Consider the following 25,466-nt stretch of genomic DNA (forward strand, 5'->3'; position numbering starts at 1 on the left):
TGGAGCAGGCTCCTGAGCTACAGGTGAGCCCCTCGGTGTGGCACAGGGAGCACCCTGTTCTAACTTGTTGCCTGGGGGCTGGGGGGGGGTTGTCTACTTGCAAGAGTGTTCCCCCCACCACCATCGCCGTGCCATACCCACTAGCCCACTGGAACATCATGACCCAAGATGGGGCTACCTCCGGGGCGGGCGCTGACCTCCACCCTCTTCTCATCTGGACAGAGGGAGGGGCCCGGGGCTCAGAGAGATCAGAGGCTCCCCAGCCTCCACCAGAAGCAGGGACAGGAAGCAGGAGAATCATCGGGAGACAGGCAGGCAGGCAGGGCTCCTCTGAAGGCACCAAACAGCCAACTGAAAGAGGGACAAAGAATCTCTCGCGTAATGGGGGATCGATCAGCCTGAGGCGTGCCACCAACTGTCCACAGCTCAGGATCACAGATCGCGGACACTTGCTACTTTCTTGCTGTTACTTTTTGAGAATACACTGGCAGCGAGTTTGCGACCGTTGGCCCCACCCACATGTGTCCCAACATGATTTCTTGAGGGCGAGAAAGGGCTGGGAGGGGCTCGGAACCCCAGGCAGCACCCTCCAGAAGAAGGATGGGCAGCTCATGATCCTTATCTGCCATGAGTGTCATCTGGAGGGTGTGACGCTGCAAAGCACAGTTGGAACCACTATCTGAGAAAGTCAAGAGCAAAGACGAAGGGGCAGATGGGCCAAGAAAGAGCCAGGGCCAACTGGCCCCCAAGTGACCTCAATGACACTTTCGTTTCCCTAGAAGTATCTATGCCATCCAGCCCTGGTTTTCCAACAGTCTCACCAGTTTGAAAGCCATCTACTTGGTCTGGGGCAAGACAAAATTCTCGGGCCAGCTGACTGCCTGTTGGAACCTCCCTAGGAAGGGAGGAGTCCCCGGTCTTGTCCCAGTCCCTCTGGCATCGCTCATCTACAGAGGAGAGATGCCTTCAGCCACGGCCCTGAGGACAGGGCAGATTTCTCTGGAAGCCCAGATCCTTGCCCACTCTCCAAGCTGGGAAACCAGCCTCTTCCTGGACAGGGAGGGAGAGGATGGAGGCCGCGGTCCTCAACGGTGTTGCCTAACCAGAGTCACACTGCGAAACCGCGAGAGTGAAAAAGGAGGCAAAGATTTTGCTGAGGGTCCTTCTCAGGGAGGGAGGGACTGCTGTGGACTGTCGGTCTCGCTGGAAGGGCTCACATGTAGGGGCATCAAGGAACAGAGGAGGAGGACGGGCGAGAAGACCCTGTGGTCCACCAGCAAGAAACCCCAGAGCAGAGGCAGGGAGCCAAGCAGATGACAGGTCTCACAGGAGAATTGATCAGGGACATCTGTGCCCCGGAGATCATGAAACAGGGTCCCAGGGCTCTGCTTGGCTTGGCGAGGCTGGCCTCCCTCGATCATGCCCAGCTGGTGACATGAGAAGATGAATGGTGGGGAGGATCCATCTCAGCCCTGGTTTGGATTTTAGTGGAGACATCTGGGGCTCTGGGAACCCAACCCAGCAGAGCCAGGAGAGGTGACAAGAGTAGGCGTGAACTGTAACGCCCTGAAACATCACAAAGGAAGACCCCAAATGTCCTCACACCTGAGTTTTCCAGAATTTTGTTTGGAAGTTAGAGACTGTCTCTTTTGGGGGTGATGGTTCAGGGAGACCATTTCTATCATTCATTCCACAGGATGCTAGGTTCTGCGGTTTACAGAGAATGCTTTCTGATTCTGAGGGGGCCGAGGGGCCACCCAAGGCGGAGCAGGGGGCAGCTCAAGCCAGGACCACTGGATCTCTCATTGTGCACTCAGCCTAGTCAGGTGCTGTGCACTGCGTGCGTGCGTGCGTGTGGGGGGGGGGGGTGTTGGGGGGGGCGGCATTGGCCACACACAGCTGCCCTGGATGAGGCTGGTCTCAACTTGCTGAGAATGCACAGGACAAGAACTGCTGTGCCCCTGCCCCTGAACAACTACATGGGAAACGGGAGCCCTGTGGTCAACTAGGCAACCTTCGATCTGGACAGAACTGCCAGCTGGGGCTGCTGCCTCTCCTCCTGCCTGCCACTGCATCCAGAAAAGAAGTGGCCACCCAGGAAGGCGGCACGCTGATCAAGCACAGCCGCTCCAGCCCTCTTTAACACCGCCTGTTTCTCCTTTTCAAAAACGCGGGTCTCCGCATGGTTACCACAGGAGAAAGCGGGGGAGGGATAAGTCTGGGGTGAACAGATCCACACCGCTATAATATAAAAGGAATTAAAAAGGACCCCCTGGAAAAGGGAATGGCAATCCACTCCAGTATTCTTGCCTGGGAAATCCCATGGACAGTGGAGCCTGGCAGCCTACAGTCCGTAGGGTCGCAAAGAGACGGACACGACTGACCAACTGAGCACACACTGTATGGTACAGGGGAACTATGTCCAGTATCTTGTAATAACCTATAATGGAAATGAACCTGAAAAAGAATATATAACTAAATCACTTTGCTATATACCTGAAACGCTGTAAAGTAACCATACCTCAATAAAAAAAGGAAAATTACACACACGCAAAAAAATAACTGCAACTCTTTGTCCACATCCACCCCTCCTACTGTACCCTGAACTGTGACGTCTTCCTCTTTGGAAACCCTCCCTGGCAGGAAATCGGGGTGAGGTGGGGGGGTTGCCTATAAGTAGAAGGGGTGCCTGACCCCACTCCGCTGTCCCACCCCACACCCAGCTGAGACAGGAGCTGGGATGAGAGGAGTCAGCTGTCACTGGCTGTGAATAAGGACGCCCGTTTCCACGTGGAAGACACAAACTTCAACAGTCAGGCTCAGAGCGCAGCCCTGGCGCCCTCGCCCGACGTCCGGGTCCTCTGAGGCAAGATCCCAGGGCCGGTGCCCTCCTAAGCGCCACCGGCAGCTCCGTGTGTGGTGGCAGACAGTGGCAGGCGGGAGGAGGTGCCCACGGCCGCTGCGGGTGGGGCGGCAGGGCTGAGTCCAGCGGCTCCGGCCGGGGAGCACAGACTCTGATTTCACAGGGCCTTACTTGTCTGCACCTACCTATCTTTTTGGTGAAACAGGAAACATAAATGGCTAAGGGTTGGCCCAGATAATCTTGCAACAGCTTTTTTAAGTCAGGAACTCTGATTCTTCTCCTTCTGGAGAAAACTCTAGAGGCAACAGGACCAGGGGAAGGTGGGCGCAGGTTCAATGAGGCAACAGAGAACATGGCAGAGACCACCGGCCCAAGGCATGTAGGCTGCAGCGGGCCACATAAGGCCCTGGATGTGTTTGTGCTTTTCTGTGCTTTTTTTCCTTCCACTGTGGGATCTTAGTGCCCTGAGCAGGGATTGAACCCGTGCTGCCTGCGGAGGAAACACAAAGCCCCAAACACTGGACCGCCAGGGAAGTCCCTGTTTGTGCTTTTTAAAGAAATCTGAGTTAGCCTTAAGAAACTGAGAGGTTTCACATGAAAGCCAAAATGTCTGGCTTCCGGGGAGGGGTCACAAGAGCTAGCAGCTCACGTCCACTTTCCTTCAGGGCCGCCACTGGCTGTCTCTTGGAATCCAGCACCCTTCCTTTGGGCCTACTCCACTCATTCATAACACCCACCGGCCTCAGCGAGTACGTGAGTTTGCCACAAGAATGCAGTGTGAGTTTTGTAGCTGAACAACTCCGGTCCTTAAGTCCTGACTCTGTCACCTGCTGGCACTGCACCTCTTTGAGCTCAGTCCCCACATCTGTAGACTGGGTCTGAAAACAGCCTGTAATATCACAGGGGTGGGAGGGGGTTTCCTCAGAACACGCCTCCTCCTGTCCTTCCATCCCTCTCCCTGGGAGCCGCCTCACCTTCACCTCTGGTGGCCCTGACAAGTGTCTAGAAACACCACGCTGGGCACAGAGGTGACAGAAGTACAGTGCCTGGGACTTGCCTGCTGGTCCAGCGGTTCAGACTCCGTGCTTCCACTGCAGGGGGTGCAGGTTCGATCCCTGGTCAGGGAGCTAAGGTTCTGCATGCTGGGCGGCACGGCCAAAACATGACAGCGTCTGTCCCCACAGAGGACTGAGTGGGAGACCGTCATAACCGGGGCCGAGAGGAAGGAGCAGGGCTTTTTCCTTCCCAGACACAGGGAGGAACAGAGGCAGAGGTGAGACGCAGCCAGGCAGACAGAGGGGGCTGGAGCTCAGTGTGCAAGTCCCAGCTTGGGGAGAGAGGGGAGCAGGAGGTGCTGTGGAGTCTGGACGTACCGGGGCAGACGGCAGGGCGGGGGGATCGACAGGACCAGGCTTGTGCTGGTACATCAGCGTGTGCAGGGGAGCCCTGAGGGAGGCGGGGCGCACCCGAGGCAGCCAGGAGCCTCAATGCTCTAAATAAAAGTATGCGAAATCCAGGCGACCTGGTAACTGAGCGGCTGTGAGCAAAGAGGACAGGCTGCCTCCCACATTTGTTTCCTGCAGGCGGACGGGCCATCCACCAGATGAAACAGGGCAGGTTGGTGCGGGGGCAGGGCCATGGGGAGGAAGGCGCACAGGAGGGTCAGGGTGACGGGGACAGGTGACGACTTAGGACAGGCAGAGCCACGGGGCTACCGAGCCCCAGGTCTTTCTTTTCCCCTGGCCAAGCTGCCTCTGAATCTCTCCAGGGCCCAGGAAGCAGAGGTTTGGGAAAAGGCACGCCTGTGTGCTCTAGCTGGGTGTGGGGAGGCCGTGCACTGCATGCAGCTGGCTTGGGGAATTCTCGGGGTGCTCACCCCTCCCTTGCCCTGCTCCCCAAGTCCAGCCCTGGGATCCAAATAAGAGCCAGCTCCATCCCCTCAATGGCTCCCTTCCGGAAGAGGGGCCAGATCCGGTGTGTTATCACAGGAACCAGGTCCTTCCTGTCACACAAGCACATGGGCTCACCGCTGGGGCCAGCGGGCCCGGGACACTGAAATCTCAGGTCCCACGCTCCTGTGGAAAAGCCCTTCAAAAAGGGCCCTGGGCTCCACCCCGGCTGAGCCCGGGAAAGAATTTGCCCCAACGGAGGCTCTACACCTGACTGGGTGTCCCAGAGATCGGCCTCATTCCAACTGCCATACTGAGGCCACCCAAAAAGGTCATTCCACCAAGGAACCAAAGGTTAGCGGCTGTCAGTGGTGGCCTCGTGGCTCAAGGCTGAGTTTGATGAGCCTGTAAGATCCAACTGGGATGACACACAGTGCCAAAGCAGAGCCCATGAATTCATCATCACACACAGAAAGCCTCCTCCCTCTGGGCCTTTGCACTCACAGCACCAGCTGCCTAGACCACCCTCCTGTCTTCTTTACCACAATAAATCCCCTGAGACTCCTCAAGACTTCAGTTTCCTCTTCCGCAACCCGAGGATAAAGAGGATCCACCCTGCCTACCTAAACAAAAAGGAATGCATGGTTTTTATGCTGGGGAGGGGGCGGGGGAATGCCTCTTTTGTCAGAACTTCCCAAATCTTAGTATGGAAAATAAGCATTTTGGGAGGTGAGGGGATTCCAGCTTTTTCATTTTCCCCCTTGTACACAAAACAAAGTAGAAATAATATAGATTAAAACTTCAAAAGTAGTTAATGAGTAGAACACGGAGGCACAAAAATATCCAGACAGGAAGCAAGCCTATTTACAATGAGGAAGCGCACATAAGTTAAGGCAGTCTGTCGTTTTCCTTTGAAACGTTAAAAAAGAAAGTCAAAATACACTTCATGGGTGATGCTGTTGAGAGAAAACAACACTTATTCAGGGATGGGTACCCCACAAGGAACAAGTCTTACAGCACTTCTGTAAGAGATTTCCATATCTTATTATAGAAATCCTTGTGATTTATATAAACAATGAAAGCTTGGGGCTTTTCTAAAAGTCAAGACTCCAGTTAAAAAAAACACACATTAGGGACTTCCACGATGGTCCAATGGTTAGGACTCTGTGCTTCCAGTGCAGGGGGCACCAGTTCGATCTCTGATTGGGGAACTAAGATCCCACATGGCACAGCCAAAAAATAGAAACAGCAATGAGAATGATGAAATAATTTTTTTAAAGAAATATAAAATAAGTAAATAAATAAACCACATCAAAGAGTGAGTTTAGGGTACCATTTCCTCCAAGAAGCCCTCCATGACTACATCCCCGGCATAGAATTCCAAGCCCCTCTCCTTTGAGCTCCCAAAGCACCGTGCACATCCCCTAAGGGAGCACGCATCAAACTGGCAGAAACTGTGAGCCGGAGTGCCTTGGTCCCACCAGTCTGTGACAGTTTCCCAGTTTATCGAGGGCAGGTGGGCTGTCTCCATCCATCTTTACCTCCTTGCCTCCAGCAGAGCCATGCCAAGCCCATCCATCACCAAGACTTGCTCACCCCCGCACTCCATGCCACTCCTGGCTTTGGTGAGCGCTCATGACCCGCCAAGCACAATGTGGGGTGGGGGAGGGTGGCCTGCACAAGCAGCAGGGCCCCAGCCCTTCCTCCTCTTCCATCCCAGGAAATCGCCCTCTACTGGGATCTAGTTACCACCACCCCTCCCAAACCGGCACCGCTCCTGCCCTTTAAAGAAAAAAAAGAAAGAAAATCAAAGGAGCACCGCACAGGACTCTGTGGCCTGAGCACAGCAGCCCCTGGTGGGTACTTAAGGCTTCAACTCACTGTGTGGCCAGTCTGGCTTCCTCTGTGGGTGGAGGAGAGCAAGTCGGGAGTGGGGGCTGGCCGGCAGAGGCAGCTGGCCTGGGGGGAAGCTGGTACCCGGGGCAGCTCGGCCCTGGGGCGGGTGGGTACTTTCACTTGGCGCTGGAGGGCGGGGGAGGAGGAGGGCGGGGAGGAACAGGGAGGACCGCAGCCTCGGTGTCCTGCGGACCTGCTCCTGTCTGTCACACCTCTTCCCGGGGAACAGAGGAGGCAGGAGGAGACAGGAGCTGGAATGTGCTGATTTTCTAAACCCTGGGCCACTGGAATGTGTTAGCAACACCAGCCATGGGGCTCTGTAGCTGGGGCAGCTGATAGCATCATTGATTATCACCACCCAGCACAGATGAGACAGCCAAAAAAGCACGCAAGGATTAGCGATGCAGAGGGAAGCCTCGCAGGCGGGGGCAACTTGCCAGCGAAAGAGAAAAGACGACAGTTTTTTGGAAGAGAAACTGAAAGAGAGGGGAGAGGGAAAAGATAAGGTTTTGCAAACATTTTTGTTAATTTCTTTGAACTTGATATACTCAACAAATCCAAAAGGAGGCAAGAAAAGAAGAATTCAGAAAAATAGTAGAGGGACTTCCCAAGTGGCTCAGTGGGAAAGAATCCACCTCCGGATGCAGGAGACAGGAGGTCGATCCCTGATCCGGGAAGATTCCACATGCCGCAGGGCACTTAAGCCCGTGCACTACGAATATTGAGCCCGCACTCTAGAGCCCAAGAGCCACAACTACTGAAGCCCACAAGACCTGGAGCCTGTGCTCAGCAACAAGAAGCCACTGCAACGAGCAGCTCAAGGATCGCAACTAGAGAGGGAGCCCCTGCTTGCTGCAACTAGAGAAAAGCCCACGCAGCAACGAAGACCCAGCACAGCCAAAAATTTAAAAAATAAACATTAAAAAAAAAAAACAAGAACAAATGGTAGAAACACAAAACAAGAGGCAAGATCGCGGACTTACACCCAATCATGCAAATAATTACTTTACATGTTAGAAGGTCTATACGCTCACAGTTAAAAAGTAGAGATTGTCAGACTGGATAAAAATGCAAGATTTGAAATAGGACATTTATAAAATGATCAGGCAAAAGATACCACACTCATACTAACATCAAGAAAGTTGGAGTGGTTCCGTTAATACCAGACAACATGGACTTCCAGACAGGAATATTATTAGAAATAAAGACCCTCTGTGATGATAAAAGGTCAATTTGTCATGAACATTTAATAGTCTTAAACACACATATATCCAATAACTGAGCTTCAAACTAGATGAAGCTAAAATTGACAGAAATGAAAAAAAAAAAGATAAATCCACAATCATAGCTGGAGAATTCGACTCTCTAACTGGAAAATAACCCAAAGGCCTTCCCTGGTGGTCCAGCGGCTAAGACTCCATGCTCCAGAGATGCAGGGGGCTCAGGTTTGATCCCTAGTCAGGGAACTAGATCCCACATACCGCAACTAAGACCGCGCAGCCAAATAAATAAATTAAAAAAAAAAAAAAAGGTACGGGCACTCCTTTGGTGATGATGAAAATGTTCTGAACTGAACAGAGGCAATGGCTACACAACTCGTACTGCTGCTGCTAAGTCGCTTCAGTCGTGTCCGACTTTGTGCGACCCCATAGACGGCAGCCCACCAGGCTCCCCCGTCCCTGGGATTCTCCAGGCAAGAACACTGGAGTGGGTTGCCATTTCCTTCTTCAATGCATGAAAGTGAAAAGTGAAAATGAAGTCGCTCAGTCGTGTCCGACCCTCAGCGACCCCATGGACTGCAATCTTCCAGGCTCCTCCGTCCACGGGATTTTCCAGGCAAGAGTTTTGGAGTGGGGTGCCATCACCTTCTCCAACTTGTACTAAATGTACTAAATACCACTGAATTTAAGGTATACACCTTAAAGTGGTTAATTTTATGTTATGTGATTTTCACCTGGGCTTTTTTTTTTTTTTTCACCTGGGCTTTTAAAAAAATGAAGAATATGTATATTACATGCATGCCTATATATTTATAAATATATACAACATGGGTGGGTAAGATACACACCAAACCGTTAACAAGTTAATCCTGGAGGGGGATGAAGGAAGGACTTTCACTTCTGTACCTTCCTCTTTTTTTGTTTTACAATAAGTATGTATCTCCTCTGACACAAGAACTTTTACAAGTAACAGTATCAGACACATAATGACATTAGAAAGATCTCTAGAAGAAAACAAGGCCTGAGGCCACACTGTGGCAAGTGTGTGGTTCTAGAAAGAAGACTAGGACCCCAGATACACCCCCAAAAAAGGGCTAGAAAGAGAGGGGAAAAAAAAACAAAAACACAGCCTTGTTCTGCTACTAAGTGTCCTAGGCAAGTGCTTTCTCCTTGGAGAACTTCAGCCTGTCACTCTGTAAAACAGGTGGGCTGAACCTCATAAGTCATTTTCCAATGTTTTTATGTTCTTATTTTCAAATTTTTGAAAAACCACAAAACCCCTTTTGCGATTGCAGCCTCCAATGGAAGCTCAATATATAAACAAAGTGAGCAGCTCCGATGGAAGAAGTAACGGGCAGAAAACCCCAACCACGGGAGTGGGTGACATCCGAAGGCCCCTTCCACTCTACAAGTCCAGGAGTCTAAGGAAGACTGAATCGGCCCAGAACCACAGGGAAGGGAGTGGCCACTGGTCACGCCCAGCAGAAGATTTGGAAGAAAAACTTTCACAGGCAGTAGAAGCAGCGAGGAGAGAAAGGGCAGAGCTGGGACAAAGCCCAGGCTGGTGACAAGGAAAGGAGCTGCCACCAGCCACGCCATCAACAGCCCTGGACCACACAGCCCAGGGTCCCCCAGAGGCAGACCAGCTGTGACACCCCCGGGCCCACGCCTCTGCCCGAGGCCAGGCAAACAGATAACAGCTGGTTCCAGGCCGGTGTTCCCGCCGCACTAAGGGTGCAAACAGGATGTTTAGGGACAGCTGACCACAAGGGATCACAGGGAGCGTGACAACCGCCTCCAGGTGACCCCCAGCTTGCTTGTGGCATCAGCACACCAGGCCAAAAAAAAAAACTTCCGGTGCAGCTCTCCAGACAAAGCAGGGGTGAGGACTCTTGAAAGTTCAAGACACATCAGAAGAAGCCACCTGAGGGGTTGAGACAGGGAGGAAGCAAGGCCACCGAGCTCAGCAGCTCCCTTGCCCCCAAGATGTAGCTAGGCTGGCGCTCCGCCAGATGGTGAGAAAACTACAGGTCCACTTGTGGGAACAGAAGACTTTCCAAGATGAGCAGCAGGTGACCAAGTAGGCCAGGGGTGGGGGAGGAACCAGGTCGTGACCCCGAGGCACGAGCGTCATTTTCCAGGTGCTGTGGTTGCTCTTCCTTCACACCCGCCCCAGAGGGGCCAGCCCGATTTGGCTGTCCTGCAGCTCAACCACACTGAGAACCCTCCCAGGCCGGCCAGCAGGGCTGGGAGTCCACGGGACACACGGTGAATCCGGAGGAGACCAAGTACAGGCTGTGTGGGACACACCCATTTCCACCCAAAGAGGAGGAATGTTCCTGGAAACAGAGGGCAAGGAAAAAGCCTGTCCAGGACTCTCTGAGCCGCTCCACACCCCAAATGAGGGGGGCCCGGTGCTGATCCAACATATCAACTGCCCCTAAAAGGGTAGAAAGGCAGGCAGGGGGCAGCCCAGGAACTAAGCCCACTCCACTGACAAAAGCCACAGTTTCCAGCCCAGAAACTCTCCTGTTCTACTGCTACTAGGAGCCTCACTGGCCTGGACCCATTGTGGGAGGCCTTGTAGATGCTACTGAGCATCTTTCATGGCCTGCCTTGGCCAGCGTACGGCCTGCGAGTTCCAGGAGAAGCCCAGGGCTGACCTCAGAGCGGCTCTCAAATTTTCGCCTTACATGAGCAATCAGGATAAACCAAGCCACCAAACAACCTCCTCCCCACCGCTTCCTCCTCAAAGCCACCAAAGAGGCTCGGGGAAGTGAGACGTCATATAACCAAACCCAACCTAATGCCACCAGCACTAGGACTGACCATTTCATTTGCAGAGCCCCAAACGTGCATTAGTCACCCCACAGGGCCACGACTGGTCCTCCGATCACATCGCCAAGGGAGCTAACAGAACTCAGGGTTCCTCCTCCAGGCCCTGGCTGAATGGCCGTCCAGAGCTCTGAATGCCACCTCCTAGGCCACAGCGGACACCGGCAGCAGGCTGTGAAAGCAGGCGGAAAAGTAACAGAGAAAGCTGAACCCCGCCCTGCCCGTGACCCACGACTAGATTATTCCATGGATGAAAAAGAACCATCGTTACCATTTATTGAGCACCTTACCACATTTCAGGAAATGCACCTGTTTCACAGATGAGGGGACTGACGCTCAGGGTATCAGGTGACCTGTCCAGGTCACGCAGTTGGCGAGTGGCAGCATGGATACAGAGCGGGGAGACGAGAGGCTGATGGGGGACCCTGTGTTCTGCCCTGGGGCTCCAGGTGGCCTCCCCACCTGCTTGAAACCCAGAGGGCTTCACGCTGATTCTCCAGCGGAGGCAGTGTTTCGATGGGGGATCAGCGTCTTGGTGGGGGTCCGCAGTTCAAACCCATTTCATCATCGACCATTGTTAAATACTTAATAGGGTGGGCCTTCCCTGGCAGTCCAGTGGTTAAGGAAGGTTTCGCCTTCTAGGGCAGGCAGCATGGGTTTGCAGGCAGGCAGCCTGGTCGGGGGGCTAAGATCCCACATGCTTCGTGGCCAAACGACCAAAACATAAAACAGAAGCAATACTGCAACAAATTCAATGAAGACTTTAAAAATGGCTCACATAACAACAACAATAAAAACTTAAAAAAAAAAAAAACTCATTAGGCAACCACAGAAAGAACTGAGCCACATTTGGAGGTTAGGGACACTTGAACCGCAGGTGAGATCCCTGTCTTCGAGGGGTTTACAGGGCAGAGGGGGAAACACAAGGGGAAAAGCCCAATGGGCACAGATCTGTGAAGTTACAGGAAAGTGGGAGGGTCAAGAGGTTGGCTAGTTTTAACTGGAAAGGAAAAAAAAAAAACTTTCCTAAAAAAGTGCCTGCAACTGAGACCTTAAAGAGAAAGAAAGGAGACGGACAAGTCAGGGGGTTATTTTCTGCCACATGGACAAGGGTCCAGACCCCAGGCAGAGCTAAGCGCTTAGAGTGGTGAGAAGTCAGATCTAAGTCACAGAATGGAGTTTAAGAAATCCCCTAGATTTGGCAACTGCGTGTTTGCCATAAATGGAGGGCAGGAAGAGAGCGTTTTTAGGGACTTCCCTGGTGGTCGAGTGGTTCAGAATCTGCCTGCCAATGTAGGGGATACAGGTTTGATCCCTGGTCTAGGGAAGATCCCACATGCCACAGGGCAACTGAGCCCGTGAGCTGCAGCTACTGAAGCATGCATGTTAGAGCCCATGCTCTGCAACGAGAGACGCCACCGCGACTAGAGAAAGATAGAGAGCAGCAACAAAAACTCAGGGCAGTCAGAAATAAATAAATAAAATTTTTTTAAAAAGAGAGAGCATTTTTAGAACTTTTCAAAGCAGGCCTGCTACAGGCAACAGAGAAAGCCGCTGTGAGAGCCGAGCTGTCAAGTTCAACCCACGGGTGCCACGGAGGATGGGCATCCAGTGTTGCCAACTTTTGAGTTTCCAAAAAAAAAAAAAATAGCCTATGGGTTTTGAGGTGCCATCTCCTGATACTTTCAATGCTGGGGTCTAATTCTGAATATATTTAAATACCATGAAGGCCAAGTGACACGGGTCTGCAGGCCACAGGCACCCTGTGACTTCCCATCCCTACCTTCAGGCTTCCAGCATTGAAGAACCAAAAAGAGAACCGGCTGGGGCGCTCGAAGACCTGGGACCAAACTCTCGCAACATTATCTGCGGTGACACTTGGGAGTGTCCACTTCCTCTGTGCCCCGAGCTGCAGTTTAGCTTCCTCATTTGTAAAATGGGGAAACCACCGCTTACCCCAAAGGGCTTCTGTCAGAATCATCAATGATGATGGAGCACATAAACATGTTTTCCAAACTGTAAAATGTTGCAGAAACAGTTTAACCCAGGTCAAGAGAAGGGAGGGGACAAAAACAGAGCGGACAATAGACTGAGGGAGCGAAGAGAGTGAGAAGGAAATGAGTTGGATCTTTGCTGGCTTGCAGACCGGAAGAATCTGGACAATAGAATCCACGTCAGGGGTGGAAATATAAATTTAGGCATCACCAGCATTCAAGTGATAAAACAGGTCACGCAAGTAGATAAACTGACCTGGATACATAGGAGAGAAACAGGGGGCCCAGAAAAAGCCTTCGCAAAAATGCACTGGTGTTCCCCCAAAAAGGGATCAGAGAAGGAGGTGGGGAAGGAAGTGGGGGGTGGGCAGAGGGTGGTTCTTCAGAGAATGGGGGATCTTCAGAGAAGCAGAATTTAAGGAAGAGAGGGGGAAATATGGCTGCTACAGAGTGGGACGTGTTCTCAGCCAAAGAGAAAAACGTGGAAGAATGGCCCAGGCTGCATTGAAAACAGGACAAGGAGGAAACTAAATAAGTCAGGAGGGGGATTTCTCAAGAGGTCCAGTGGTTAAGACTCTGCTTTCCAATGCACAGGGTGTGGGTTTGATCTCTGGTTGGGGAACTGAGGTCCCATATGCCACAGGGTGTGTCCAAGAGAAAAATTAAAGAAGAAAAAAAGAAGTTAGGAAGGACAAACAGGGTCAGGGGGAAGAAACCAGAAGGAAAGCGGATCCAGGTGTATCTATGGATAGGTCACATCCAGGCACGGATGTTGACACTGATGGGAGATGCTGGGGGGGCAGGGGGGCGGGGGAGGCCAGGGAGTTATGGGAGGTGTTGAGGTGGGAAGGAGGGGGTACAGTGAATAACAGACAGATGTCTCGGAGGGTCTGTCGCCTGTGTGGGAGCACTCCCACGCCCACGTCACTTGGCCTCCCAACAACCAGGGAGGCAGCCTCAGGCTCAGTTTACAGCCCGCTTGCTGTAACAGGGTCTTGCTGTTGTTGCAAGAAGCATCCGTTCAGAAAGGCACCCGGATCGGTATCCAGGGGAAGAGTCCAGCCGGCCGAGGATCCTCGCTGTGAAGGGAGAGATCCCCAGAGGCCTCCGCCCACCTTGCTCACGCTCACCCCAGGCTCCACTCTCTTCCCAATCGGCCTCCTCGAGTGTGTGACTCGCTCTCCCCAACGAGAACACAGAACAGAACATGGCTGTTTCTGCCAAGCGCATTCTGAATAAGCTGCATTCCATTTCATTAAAACAATTACCTGAGTCCCAGCCAAGAATTACATAAAGCTTCCTCCCAGCACCACCCCTCCCCATCCCCCCACCCCGCCCATAAAACACACGTCATTCTGCTCCTCGAACAGGCGGTCAGGTCGGACACGCGGCTCTGAGACCTCCATAGGATGACCCCGTGATCAGGACCCAGCAGCCAGCCTCGGAGTCCTTGCTTGGGGACAGACAGACAGATGTGAGGCTCAGAGAAGACCCTCATGTGAGGCACTCCCCTAAGGAGGGCTGACGGGCTGCTAAATGCTTCTAGTGGGCACCAGGGGCCGTCTGAGCCAAGGGGGCCACTGGTGTGGGAATCCGGCTGTTTCTCCCACAGAGATGGGAGGCCCGGCGGACAAGCTTTGGAGTCGGCAGAAAGCGAGACAGGAGGGCCCTGGGAGTGGGGATGCCAGGAGCGGGAGCCTCAAGTCTGGAGAATCGAATGGCCAAGAGGGGCTGCAAGCAAGAGCCTGGGGCCACTCCGGCCTCCACTGCCCACCGGCTATGGTGTTCCTTTGGCCACAGATAAGAGGTTCTCCTGATGTGAAGCGCAAGGCATGTCATCCCCTCCTCCCAGGCTCCAGCTGCCCAGAGGCAGCTCTCTGCATCCCACCCAGGCCATCCCTTCCCAAATCCCACTGGGGCCCGGTATCTTGCTTGCCTGGACCACAGTCTGGTTCACATCGCTACACTCAGAATAACCCCAGAGGCTCCCTCCACACCAGCGATGCTCATTGTCTCTGCTGGGCCCTGTCCTTTCTCCTGCATGGGTCACTGTGCGTCCCCATCCCCGGCGGCATCACCAGTCACTCCCATGCCAGGCCTGCATGGCTCCTGTCTCTACCCACCTGGTCTTTCTACCACCTGCGTCAGAGTTACAGGAGGCCAAGAGTCACTCGGGTCAATCACAGGTAGGCAACTGATGCCCATCCCTGATGGAATGACTACGAGCCCGCTGTGGAAAAGCAAGGTTTTCTCACCTTTTCTCCCCCAACTTTTTATCATGCAAATGTCTAAACGTGCAAAGAAGCTGAAAGGCCGCTGCAGTGAGCACACACATGCCCTCTACCTGGGTGCAGTCACAGGTGATGTTTTGCCATTTTTTTGTGCACACACGCACAAGTTTCCTCTTTCCCTCTTTATATACACACACAGCATATACATATCCTCCCTACGTTTTCTACTACATCATTTAAAACTCAGTTGCAGACATGGTGACACTTCACTCCCAGATACTCTCGCCTGCACCTAACAATAACAACGTTCTCCCATAAAACCACAATACCACAATCACACAAGGAATAAGCATTAAGAGGCCCTCTTTAAGGGGAAACTAGGCCACTGGGGCTCTGCTGGGCCTGGCCAACCACACGTCCTGCCTGCCTCTGGCCCAGCATCCACGGCCTCCCCGGAGAGGCCAGCCCTGAGCCCCGCTGGGTAGGCCATCAATCCGTTAGTTGGGAGACTTATCTGGTCGAGAATGGACGCTTGAGGCCAAATGTGAGGCTCCCAACAGGACTGCAACTGAAAAGGCAAAATGGGCCTGGGAGGCCATAGGGCTCCAGGCCTATCCCAGGTCAGGAGATGATCTCTGGACACTTATTTATTTTACTTCATTATTTTTATTTTGGTCACATTGAGTCATGCAGTTTCTTAGTTCCCTGGCCAGGAATAGAACCTACGCCCCCTGCAGTGGAAGCTTGGAGTCCCACTCACTGGACCATCAGGGCAGTCCCCGGCCCCGCCTTGGAAGCTGTTGGTTTGTCAAGATTTCCGGGAAAATTCAACTTCCTAATGCTTTCTCTTCCCCTCTCCCTCTCCCAGGATTCCTCAGTTCACCACCTGAAGGTTTTCTGAGGATTTCTTCCTCTGGAAATGGGCTGGCTCCCAGTGGTAGCCAGGTGCAAACACCTGAACAAAGACAGGAGGGTGTACGGAGCTGGGGGCACAGAGGGCTTCTGACTCCAACCGCAAAGAGTAGAAGAGGGAGCGTGGAGCCTGCCCCGGGTTCTCAGCGCCAGCTGTGCTGGAAGCTCGCAGCTCTGTCTTGAGGCTAACCGGTGAGTGGACAGAGGACAGTGAGAGAGAAGGGAGGTCTTCCACCAAGCAGGAGACACTGCTGTAAGCGCCTAGCATCCTGTCCTGAGCACGGCATCCTTGAGAAAGAACCGAGAGCGAGGAAGCCACAGAGAACAGGAAAGGACAGTGTGAGACTGAAGAGAAAACGAGGGGACACACCTGGCAGACCAGGGGTTAAGACTCCACACCTCGACTGCAGGTAAATTCCTGAACTAAGATTCCCGCGTGCCATGTGACGGTGGCCAAAAAAAGAGAGAGAGAAAAGAGACTGGGGGTATGGGAAGGGTGGAAAAAGATTTTTAGCGTTCTAGAAACAGAAAGCAATCAAACCAACGGGCAAACCAGATCCAATCCAGTATCAGGAACAGACGTGGAAAATGGGTTACAAGATTTAAATCCCAGCCCTGCCACTCTCGAGTTATAGAACTTGGGCAAGTGGGCCTCCATTTCATCATCTGTAAAATGGGTGGCAGTAATAGTAACGGAACCTGCGCCTCGTAGGGCCAACATGATTCAATGAGAAAACGCGGGTAAGGTGCCCAGCCCAGGGCTCGCACGTAGTAAGTGCTCAATAAACGTTACAGAAAGGGGTCTGCAAACACCGTATAAACAAGCAAAAGCGTTCTACAGACGGCTGTGATCACGAATGAAGACACTGAGACCTGGACAACCCAGGGGAGGGCTGGAACGAGACTGAAGTGGAAGGGAGTTTTTCCAGTCTCTGCCCTGGGAACTAGAGAAAGACCTCAGGAAAGCTTTAGGAAGTCAGTACCCTCAGGCATGAGGATCCTGGGATGTTCCCTTGAGGGGACTCAAACCCTCAGTGGCAGGGCTCTGTCCCGCAGCAGCCTGAACCTCTCCCCACCAACCTCTGGCTGCCCAACAGAAAGGGCACCTGCTGAAGAACCAAACACACCAGGGTCTGAGTGCCTGCTCCGCACCTCACTAGAGTACAGCCTAGGAGGAGATCTGGGGCTGACGCAGGGCCCCCCGAGGAGCACACCATCACCCCACAGACCACCCCTGCCACAAGCCCAGCAGCTGGTGCCCTTGACCCTGCCCTAACACACAGAGGCACCACAGATGGGTGAGCCCAAAGTCCAGACTTTCCATGGAAACAGAGAGGCTCCGTAGCCTGGAATGCCCCAGGCAATTCCCCTGCTCCCCAGTACTCCCCACCCAAGGACAATGAGGCACTGTGTTCCAGAGGGTCAAGACTGCTGAGAAGCTGCAAGGAGACAGGTCCAGATCCCAGAGGCAACTGGGCATTGCCAACAGCTGGCTGCTCCCCCTGCAAGGGATGGGAATGGCAAAGCTATTGAGGCCTGAACCAGCCTACCTACTGCCACCCAGACCATACTGGATGATGGCCCCAAGGGCAGAAGTTTAAAAGGTACCCAGCAATTACTCAGCAGGCCCCATGGCTCATTCCCCTGGTTGATTACCAAGCACTTACTAACTCATTAGGGCTTCCCCCAGGGGCTTAGCCGCAAAGAATCTTCCTGCAGTGCAGGAGAGGGTAGTTTGATCCCTGGGCGGGGAAGATCCCCTGGAGGAGGGCATGGCAACCCACTCTAGTATTCTAGCCTGGAGAATCCCCATGGACAGAGCAGCCTGTTGGACTATGGTCCATGGGATTGGAAAGAGTCAGACATGACTGAGCATGCATGCGTGTACTACTTATTATGAAGATGATCAGGTCTGGAAGTGGATCAACCTGGGTTACAATCCCAGAGCCCTCACTGAACTTTCCTGACTCCGATTTCTGCGTCCATCAAGCAGGGATTAAACACCTCCCTCCAGGAATCGCTGTGATGATACCAAGGAGTGCTGAGTAGGCTGCCTGGCTCCTATCAAACGCATGTGATCACTATTAGCCCCCAGCTGTGGTCACAGTCCCCATCCCCCCACCCCCAAGCGCACTAAAAAACGTGAAGGAGGGGCGAGCAGAACATAACCAGAGTGCCTGTCCGTGTTGTGAGAACTCTGTCCAGGAAACTCCAGCCAGAACTAGAACACCGAGAACTCCCAGCCAAACCAGCATCTAAACAGCAACAAGGAAAGCCACCAGCAGCCACCCCGCAGCACAAAGCGGACGGAACACACAGGGAAGGGCAGGACACTACCTTTACTTATGGACTTTCTGCCCAAAGAGCTGTAACTTTGTAACTTATTAAACAACACATGGTGAGTTTGTCACTAACAGCTACAGGAAGGGGAGGGCTCCCCAATTTTTTTTCTTTTAGACCAAAAAATAAAAAACAAAGTCACAGCACAGACTCTGACCCCTCTAGACTTGCCACAGGTCAGACTCCTCTTTTAGGAACCAAGAGGCTCACAGCTGACAGCACTCTCAGGAGAAAAATAAAAACAAGAGGCTTGGCCTCTGGGTCCAGCCTAACTAAGGAAAACAGCTGACGGGCAGGGTGCTGAGCAGCCATCCAGACAGCTGATGGGGGCTGAGAGCAGAGGCGAATTCCTCTCTCTTCCTGCACGCCCCATTCCGCCCACCCCAGGCTCCTCCGGTCGGTCAGCCAGGCAGGCGTGGCTGGCCCCCTGGGAGCTTAGGCCAAGGCAGCCAGGCGGCCCAGATTCAGACAACTGAGGAGCCTCCAGGGGGAGGCAGAAGTAGTTACAGGTGGCAGCCATCACCTCTCTGAGACCCCCTTGCCACGAAGAAAGGCCTGCTGGTGCACAGAGCTGCAGATGCAGGAGCGAGGGATCGGGCTTCCAGTCATGATTTTGTCATCTTACGACTGTGCAACCTTGAGCCAGTGAATCAACCTCTCTTAGCCTCAGTTTTCTCCATTTGTAAAAGGCCAGCAGTACTGATAGCAGGGACCCTTAAGGGGCTCTTCAAAAAGAGTTACTGTGAAGACAGGACAGTTGAGGTACGGGGAAATACTCCAGGAACAGCAAATCTCAATTCCTACAATCTGCTCTGCCAGGACACTTTCTTTCCTTTCAAGAGACGAACTCAGTTCCCTGGCCCTAAATGGAAGACTGTCAGAGGACAGGAATTCTGGGCTTCAACAGGGAACTCTACAAAGACTTTCTCAGTCCTTCAAACAGCACGGGGCCTGTCTGGAAGCAATGGAACCGACACCAGCATTTCAGAAACTGACTCTGCTTGTGAGTTCCCACAGGGAAAGCATTGAGACTTTCAGATCCTGATTCGAAAAATATCCCCCAGCCTCCTTTCAGTTCAGTTATTTTTACATGAAAAAAAAAAAAAAAATACCTGCCTGGAAGCCATGCCAACCTTGAGTGTGCTGGAAAAATGGGTGCCAAGCCTGACCCAAAGACAGAACTATGCTTGGCAGCCATTGTACTCTGCAAAACAGGCAGGACCGCACACTCTCCCCAGCTCCAGGATCTTGGGAGTTAGGGGGTTGGGGAGGCACCTTGATCCCCAAAGGAAGCTTCTGGGAAGCAGTCATGCCCCAATCCTCCTCCCTGTTCCTTTGGAAGTCCAGTGCCTACAAATAACCAGTCTTAATTTAGTGCCCTATGCAGCTCGGGGGAGGCCCATCAGTCCTGTCTGATGAATCCACCCCTAAGAGCTTGAGACAGAGAAAGCATCAGTGGTCACACAAGCCACCCACAGTCCTTAGAGGGAAGACAAGGCTCCTACAGAGAAGAAACTTTCCTCCCCCTCCTCAACTCCCTGGCTCAGAGGCCTTCCAGCTCCAGGCGTGAAGGGGAGGGAGGGAGAGTGAATCCTCCCACTCGAGGGTTCACGGTGCTCAAGGCATTCCTAGAACCCCCAGCACCAAGACCCCTGGGTTTAGTGTCTGGTTCAGAAGATACTTTCTTCTGCCCAAACTCCAGATCAAGGCTGGACTGAAAAAAAACAGTTTGGGAGCTCCAGTCACATGAAAACAGTAAAACTCTATTCTGGGCATCCTATCCTCCTTACCTATGATAGGGCTTTCCGCAAGGTACTGCCAGCCTGGACAAGTTCAGAGATGGCCATACCTCGGGGGCCCACTTCCCACCTCGTTCCCTTGGCACTTCACCAGTTTGTCTCCCCAGCTTACGCTTCTAGGATGAGGCTGGTCTGTGATATGAAAGCGGAGGGGCTGGTCCACTGAGTGGCCAGGGCAGTGAAATGGACCCAGGGCCTTAGTGGGGCAGAAAAGAGCCTTGTCTTTGTGGGGATGTGGTCATGGAGGCTCATCCCTAACCTGTGAATCTGACCTGTGAAATAAAAAGGGTAGACTCGGACGGGCTACCCCTGAGGTGCCGGATGTCCGTCTGTGAAGTGGGGGTGGTCCTCCAGGGGCTGGGAGCAGGCCCCGGCTGCGCGATCAGGCAGCTGATCCCCAAATTGGGTGTTCCAACTGTGCGATGGGGGTGGGGGAGCGCTGTGTGAAGTGAGGGTCCCGCAGCGGGGGAGGTGGTCAGGTCCCGGCAGTGGGGGCCCGTCCCTGAGGCGGACCGGGCGGGTCCCTGACGAGCAAGCAGGTCCCTGAGGCTGAGCTGGGAGATGGGGGTGGATCCCCGAGGTCGGGGGGTCCGGAGGTGGGGCTGTCCTCGAGGCGAAGGGGTGGCGGCTGTGAGCACGGCGGCTGGCCTGGCCTGGGACTCAGGCCCAGCCCAGGATCCTGTCCCGCCGAGCCGGGGCTGGCCAGAACCAGAGCCGGGACCCGGGCCGCAGCGGGTGGGATTCAGCCCGCCGCTCGCGCGCTCGCTCGCCCCCGCCCCGGCCCGGGGCCCGGGGCCGCGCGCCCCTCGCTGCCTTCTCCCTCAGCCCCTCCAGTCACTCACCGAGGTCGTCCATGGTGGGGGCGCCGCGGGCGCCGGGAGCCGGCTCGGCGTCGCGCTCGCTGCCCGTCCCGGGGCCGCTCCTCGCCGCCGCGCAACTTTTCCGCCGCGAGCCTCGGCCCGGAACGGAACGCGCCGCCGCCGCCGCGCGCGCCCGCACCCGCTGTACGGCCCGCCCCCGCGAGCACGCGCGCCCCGCCCCCGGCCGCCCCCGCGAGCACGCGCGCCCCGCCCCCGCCGCGCCCTCCGCCCGTGGGGGCCCCCGCGAGGCTGCCGGCCCCGCCCCGTGCGCACGATGGCCACGCCCCCTCCGCCCACCCGCGAGAACGCGCCCAGCCGGGGCGGCTGGCGCCGCTGGGCTGGGCGGCGGCGCCGCCTCGCGGCCAAGCCTGCAGGTGAGAGGCTCCCGGGTTTCCTGTCTGTCAGTTTTTCTGTCTCACGGTCGCCTGCCTGACTGTCTGGCTAACATATCCATCCGCCTGTCTTGACGCCTCACAATCTCACCTGTGTCTCTCCGTCCATCGGTCTCTCACTTATCACACCGCCGTCCACTGGAGAGTCAGATTTGTCCGCCCGTCCGTCTACGTCCATCTTTCAGTAAATTGCCACCCCACCAAAGAAGACCCTAAATTAGTACCAGGTAATGAGCAACCTAGATAGCATATTCAAAAGCAGAGACATTACTTTGCCAACAAAGGTCCGTCAAGGTGCCACAGTCAAGGCTATGGTTTTTACAGTGGTCATGTATGGATGTGAGAGTTGGACTGTGAAGAAAGCTGAGCGCCGAAGAATTGATGCTTTTGAACTACGGTGTTGGAGAAGACTCTTGAGAGTCCCTTGGACGGCAAAGAGATCCAACCAGTCCATTCTGAAGGAGATCAGCCCTGGGATTTCTTTGGAAGGAATGATGCTAAAGCTGAAACTCCAGTACTTTGGCCACCTCATGCGAAGAGTTGACTCACTGGAAAAGACCCTAATGCTGGAAAGGATTGGGGGCAGGAGGAGAAGGGGACAACAGAGGATGAGATGGCTGGATGGCATCACCGATTCGATGGACATGGGTTTGGGTAGATTCCGGGAGTTGGTGATGGACAGGGAGGCCTGGCACTGCGATTCATGCGGTCACAGAGTTGGACATGACTGAGCAACTGAACTGAAGGCTGGGGACGTTTGAAGGACCTTTCCTGGGGTTGCCCTCTGGCTCCGTGGCAGTGCAATCTCTCAGCCCAGCCTTTGAGGCCAGATTCAATATTGTCAAGGTTTGTTATCATTTAGTCACTAAGGCGTATCTGTCTGTGACCCCATGGACTGTAGCTTGCCAGGCTCCTCTGCCCATAGAATTCTCCAGGCAAGAATACTGGAGTGGGGCCATTTCCTTCTCCAGGGGAATCTTCGCTTCCCGACCCAGGGATCAAACCCACTCACTGGGGTCTTCTGCACTGGATTGTTTACTGCTGAACTACCAAGGGAAGCCCATTTTCAAGGTTATATATTCTTTAATTTTACACATATCCATCCTCCCTAGAAGAAGACTTTTCCAAAGTTCTGGGCAGAGCAAAAAGGACCCCACCTTAGACCCTAAGGGAAAAACTACAAGGAGGTTATACCCAGTGCTGGGCATGGTTTCCTGAAACACCCCACTGCCACCCCAGACCCCAAAGGGGCTTTGCTCTCACAAACTCAGAAATCAGGTGATAGCACCACCTGCCGTTTTTTGTTTTTCCACCTGCCATTTATTGAGTGCCAGCACTATCAATCGGAGAAGGCAATGGCACCCCACTCCAGTACTCTTGCCTGGAAAATCCCATGGATGGAGGAGCCTGGAAGGCTGCAGTCCATGGGGTTGCTGAGGGTCAGACACGACCAAGCAACTTCACTTTCACTTTTCACTTTCATGTGTTGGAGAAGGAAATGGCAACCCACTCCAGTGTTCTTGCCTGGAGAATCCCAGGGATGGGGCATCCTGGTGGGCTACCGTCTATGGGGTCGCACAGAGTCTGACACGACTGAAGTGACTTAGCAGCAGCAGCAGCACTATCAATAGAATGAACAGGCTGTGAGCTGGGTGCTTTCCGTGCTTTCTTGCATTTAATTCTGACACAAGCCTAGGAAATGACCACTAGTATCCCCTTTTTCAGTTGGAAAAGTTAAGATCAGAGAGATTGAGTTACCCAAGGTCACAGAGCTAATAAGTGGGAAGACTGAGATCTGAACCTGAGAAGGCCTAGCTAAGGCCTCTGCAGGACACCTGCTACTCTGCCAGGTGAAACTATTGTCCTTAGACCAATCCCACAGCATACACATGTCCCTGTTTCAAAGGTCTCAAACCCTTTTTTTTTTTTTTTAAGGTGGATCAACTATTTTTTTTAGTATTTATTTATTTATTTGGCTCTGTTGGGTCTTAGTTGTGGCACGTGGGATCTTTCGTTGTGGCTCTCAGGCTCTCTAGTTGGAGTGTACAGGCTTAATTGTTCCCTGGCACATGGGATCCTAGTTCCCCAACCAGGGATCAAACCAGAGTTCCTTGCATTGCAAGGTGGATTCTTGACCATTGAACCACTGGGGAAGTCCCTCAAACCTTTCTTTTCAAAGCAATATTTCCTGGAAAGGAAAACATCAACTAAGCTGGCAATTATGCCTTTGGTGGGTGAAGTTCTAAGGAGGGGCTTCCCTGGTGGCTCAGTCGGGGAAAAAATCTGCCTCCATTGTGAGAGGTGGGTTTGATCTATGGGTCAGGAAGATCCCCTGGAGAAGCGAATGACTACTCACTTCAGTATTCTTGCCTGGAGACTCTCATGGACAGAGGAGCCCAGCGGGCTACAGTACATGGGGTTGCAGAGTCAGACATGACTGAGTGACTAAGCACATCAATTTTAATGTTCTAAAGAGAACTGAGTCTTTGCGGTTCAGTACTGTGACCTTGGACACTCAGTCCCTTACCTGGGATTTCCTCCCCTTGGGATTCCCATCCCTGAGCCATCAGACTTGTTTAATTCAAACCAGGTTTTCTCATCCTTCCTCAAGATGAACTGATGTTGCCTCTCCTCGTTACCCAGACTGGGGTCCATATGGCATTGTTCTGGATTCCCATTGTAACTTAAAGGGAAACTTTCACCATATCCAGAGCCCTTGATGTCCTGCAAATAGGGAGGAGGGTGTCCTCAAATTCCTTTCATCAGAAACTCACTTGTGTGTGTGTGATCAGTCACTCAGTCATGCCCAACTGTTTGTGACCGCATGGAGCTCACCAGGCTCCTCTGTCCATGGAATTTTCTAGCAAGAATACTGGAGCAGGTTGCATTTCCTCCTCCAGGGGATCTTCCTGACCCAGGGATCTTACCCACATCTCGCTTCTCCTGCATTGCAGGCAGATTTCTTTACCACTGAGCCACCAAGGAAGGGAAACCCACTTAGGTGGCACCAACTTTAACTTTCAAACGAAACAGCATGTCTACAAAAGGAAAAGTCATGACATCTACATCATAAATCTGAAGAGAACCTTGCAGAAGCTTCTGTTGGCAGCTCATGCCATTGCTGTCACTAAAAACCCAGTGGACATCAGCGTCATTTCCTCCGAGAATACTGGCCTGTGGGCTGTGCTGGTTTGCTGCTGCCACTGGAGCCGTTCCTATTGCTGGCTGCTTCCCTCTTGGAACCTTCACTAACCAGATCTAGGCAGCCTTCCAGGAGCCAAGGCTTCTGGTGGTTACTAATCGCAGGGCTGACCACCAGCCTCTCACAGAAGTCTCTTCACCTGCCTTCCATTGATCTTTGTGACACAGACTCTCCTCTGTGCTCTGTGGGCCCAGCCATCCCGTGTGACAAGGGAGCTCACTCAGTGGGTCTGACGTGGTGGGTGCTCACCCGAGAAGTTCTGCCCATACATGACACCATCTCCTGTGAACACCCTGGAAGGTCATACCTTATCTTTCCTTCTATGGAGATGCTGAAAGGGATTGAAAAGGAAGAGCGGGCGGCCGCTGAGAAGGTTGTGACCAAGGAGGCATTTCAGGGTGAATGGACCGCTCCAGCTCCTGAGTTCACCGATGCTCAACCTGAGGTGGTGGACTGGTCCGGAGGTGTGCAGGAGCTCTCTGGGCTTATTCCACAGTTCCCCACTGAAGACTGGCCTGTAGCTCCCACCACTCAGGCCACTGAATGAGTAGGAACAACCACTGTGGTTGTTGAGGAACAACCACAACAATCTTAAGCTGTTCTTCTACAAACTTTTTTTTTTTTTTGGCTGCACTGGGTCTTAGTTGCAGCACGCAGAATCTTTAGTTATGGCATGCGAATGCTTAGTTACAGCATGTAGGACCTAGTTCCCCAACCAGGGATCAAACCTGGGCCCCCTGCATTGGGAGCACAGAGTCTTAGCCACTGGAGCACCGGGTGGGGAGGTGGGAAGTTCTCCACAAACTCTTTAAATGGAAATAGGTTGATGGAAAATAAACAGTCTCTAAAAAAAGAAGAACTGACATTGACAGGACCGTGGGACCACTCCATGGCCAATGTTGCCGAGGGCCCTCTAGTCCGTGGAATGTCTGTCTCTTCGTGTAGTTGTTCTTTCCACGTTCATGGCTCTGGATGCCTCTTCCTGTCCCAGCCCACGGGCGCCTCTGCTCAGCAGTGTAGGGTAGAGGTTAAG

At 53.3% G+C, this 25,466-nt stretch overlaps 1 protein-coding gene and 1 pseudogene across 3 annotated transcripts in view; one reads left to right on the plus strand and one right to left on the minus strand.

Moving 5' to 3' along the window:
* Window positions 1-21,048, minus strand: part of PXN (paxillin) — a 43,187-nt gene extending 22,139 nt beyond the window's left edge. Inside the window, exon 1 of one of the 3 annotated variants that reach the window (XM_061385006.1) lies at window positions 20,822-21,048. In XM_061385006.1, coding sequence (XP_061240990.1) covers window positions 20,822-20,834 — 13 coding nt within the window. In that variant the 5' untranslated portion in view covers window positions 20,835-21,048. Of the gene's footprint in view, window positions 1-6,633; window positions 7,208-20,821 lie in introns of those variants that run through there. The other 2 variants (XM_061385001.1, XM_061385002.1) reach the window with 2 other exon arrangements.
* On the plus strand, window positions 20,833-25,028 carry LOC133228424 (small ribosomal subunit protein uS2-like; annotated as a pseudogene).
* Window positions 25,029-25,466: the final 438 nt, after the last annotated feature.

The sequence above is a fragment of the Bos javanicus genome, chromosome 17 (assembly GCF_032452875.1).
Source record: "Bos javanicus breed banteng chromosome 17, ARS-OSU_banteng_1.0, whole genome shotgun sequence".
Taxonomy (NCBI): Eukaryota; Metazoa; Chordata; class Mammalia; order Artiodactyla; family Bovidae; genus Bos; species Bos javanicus.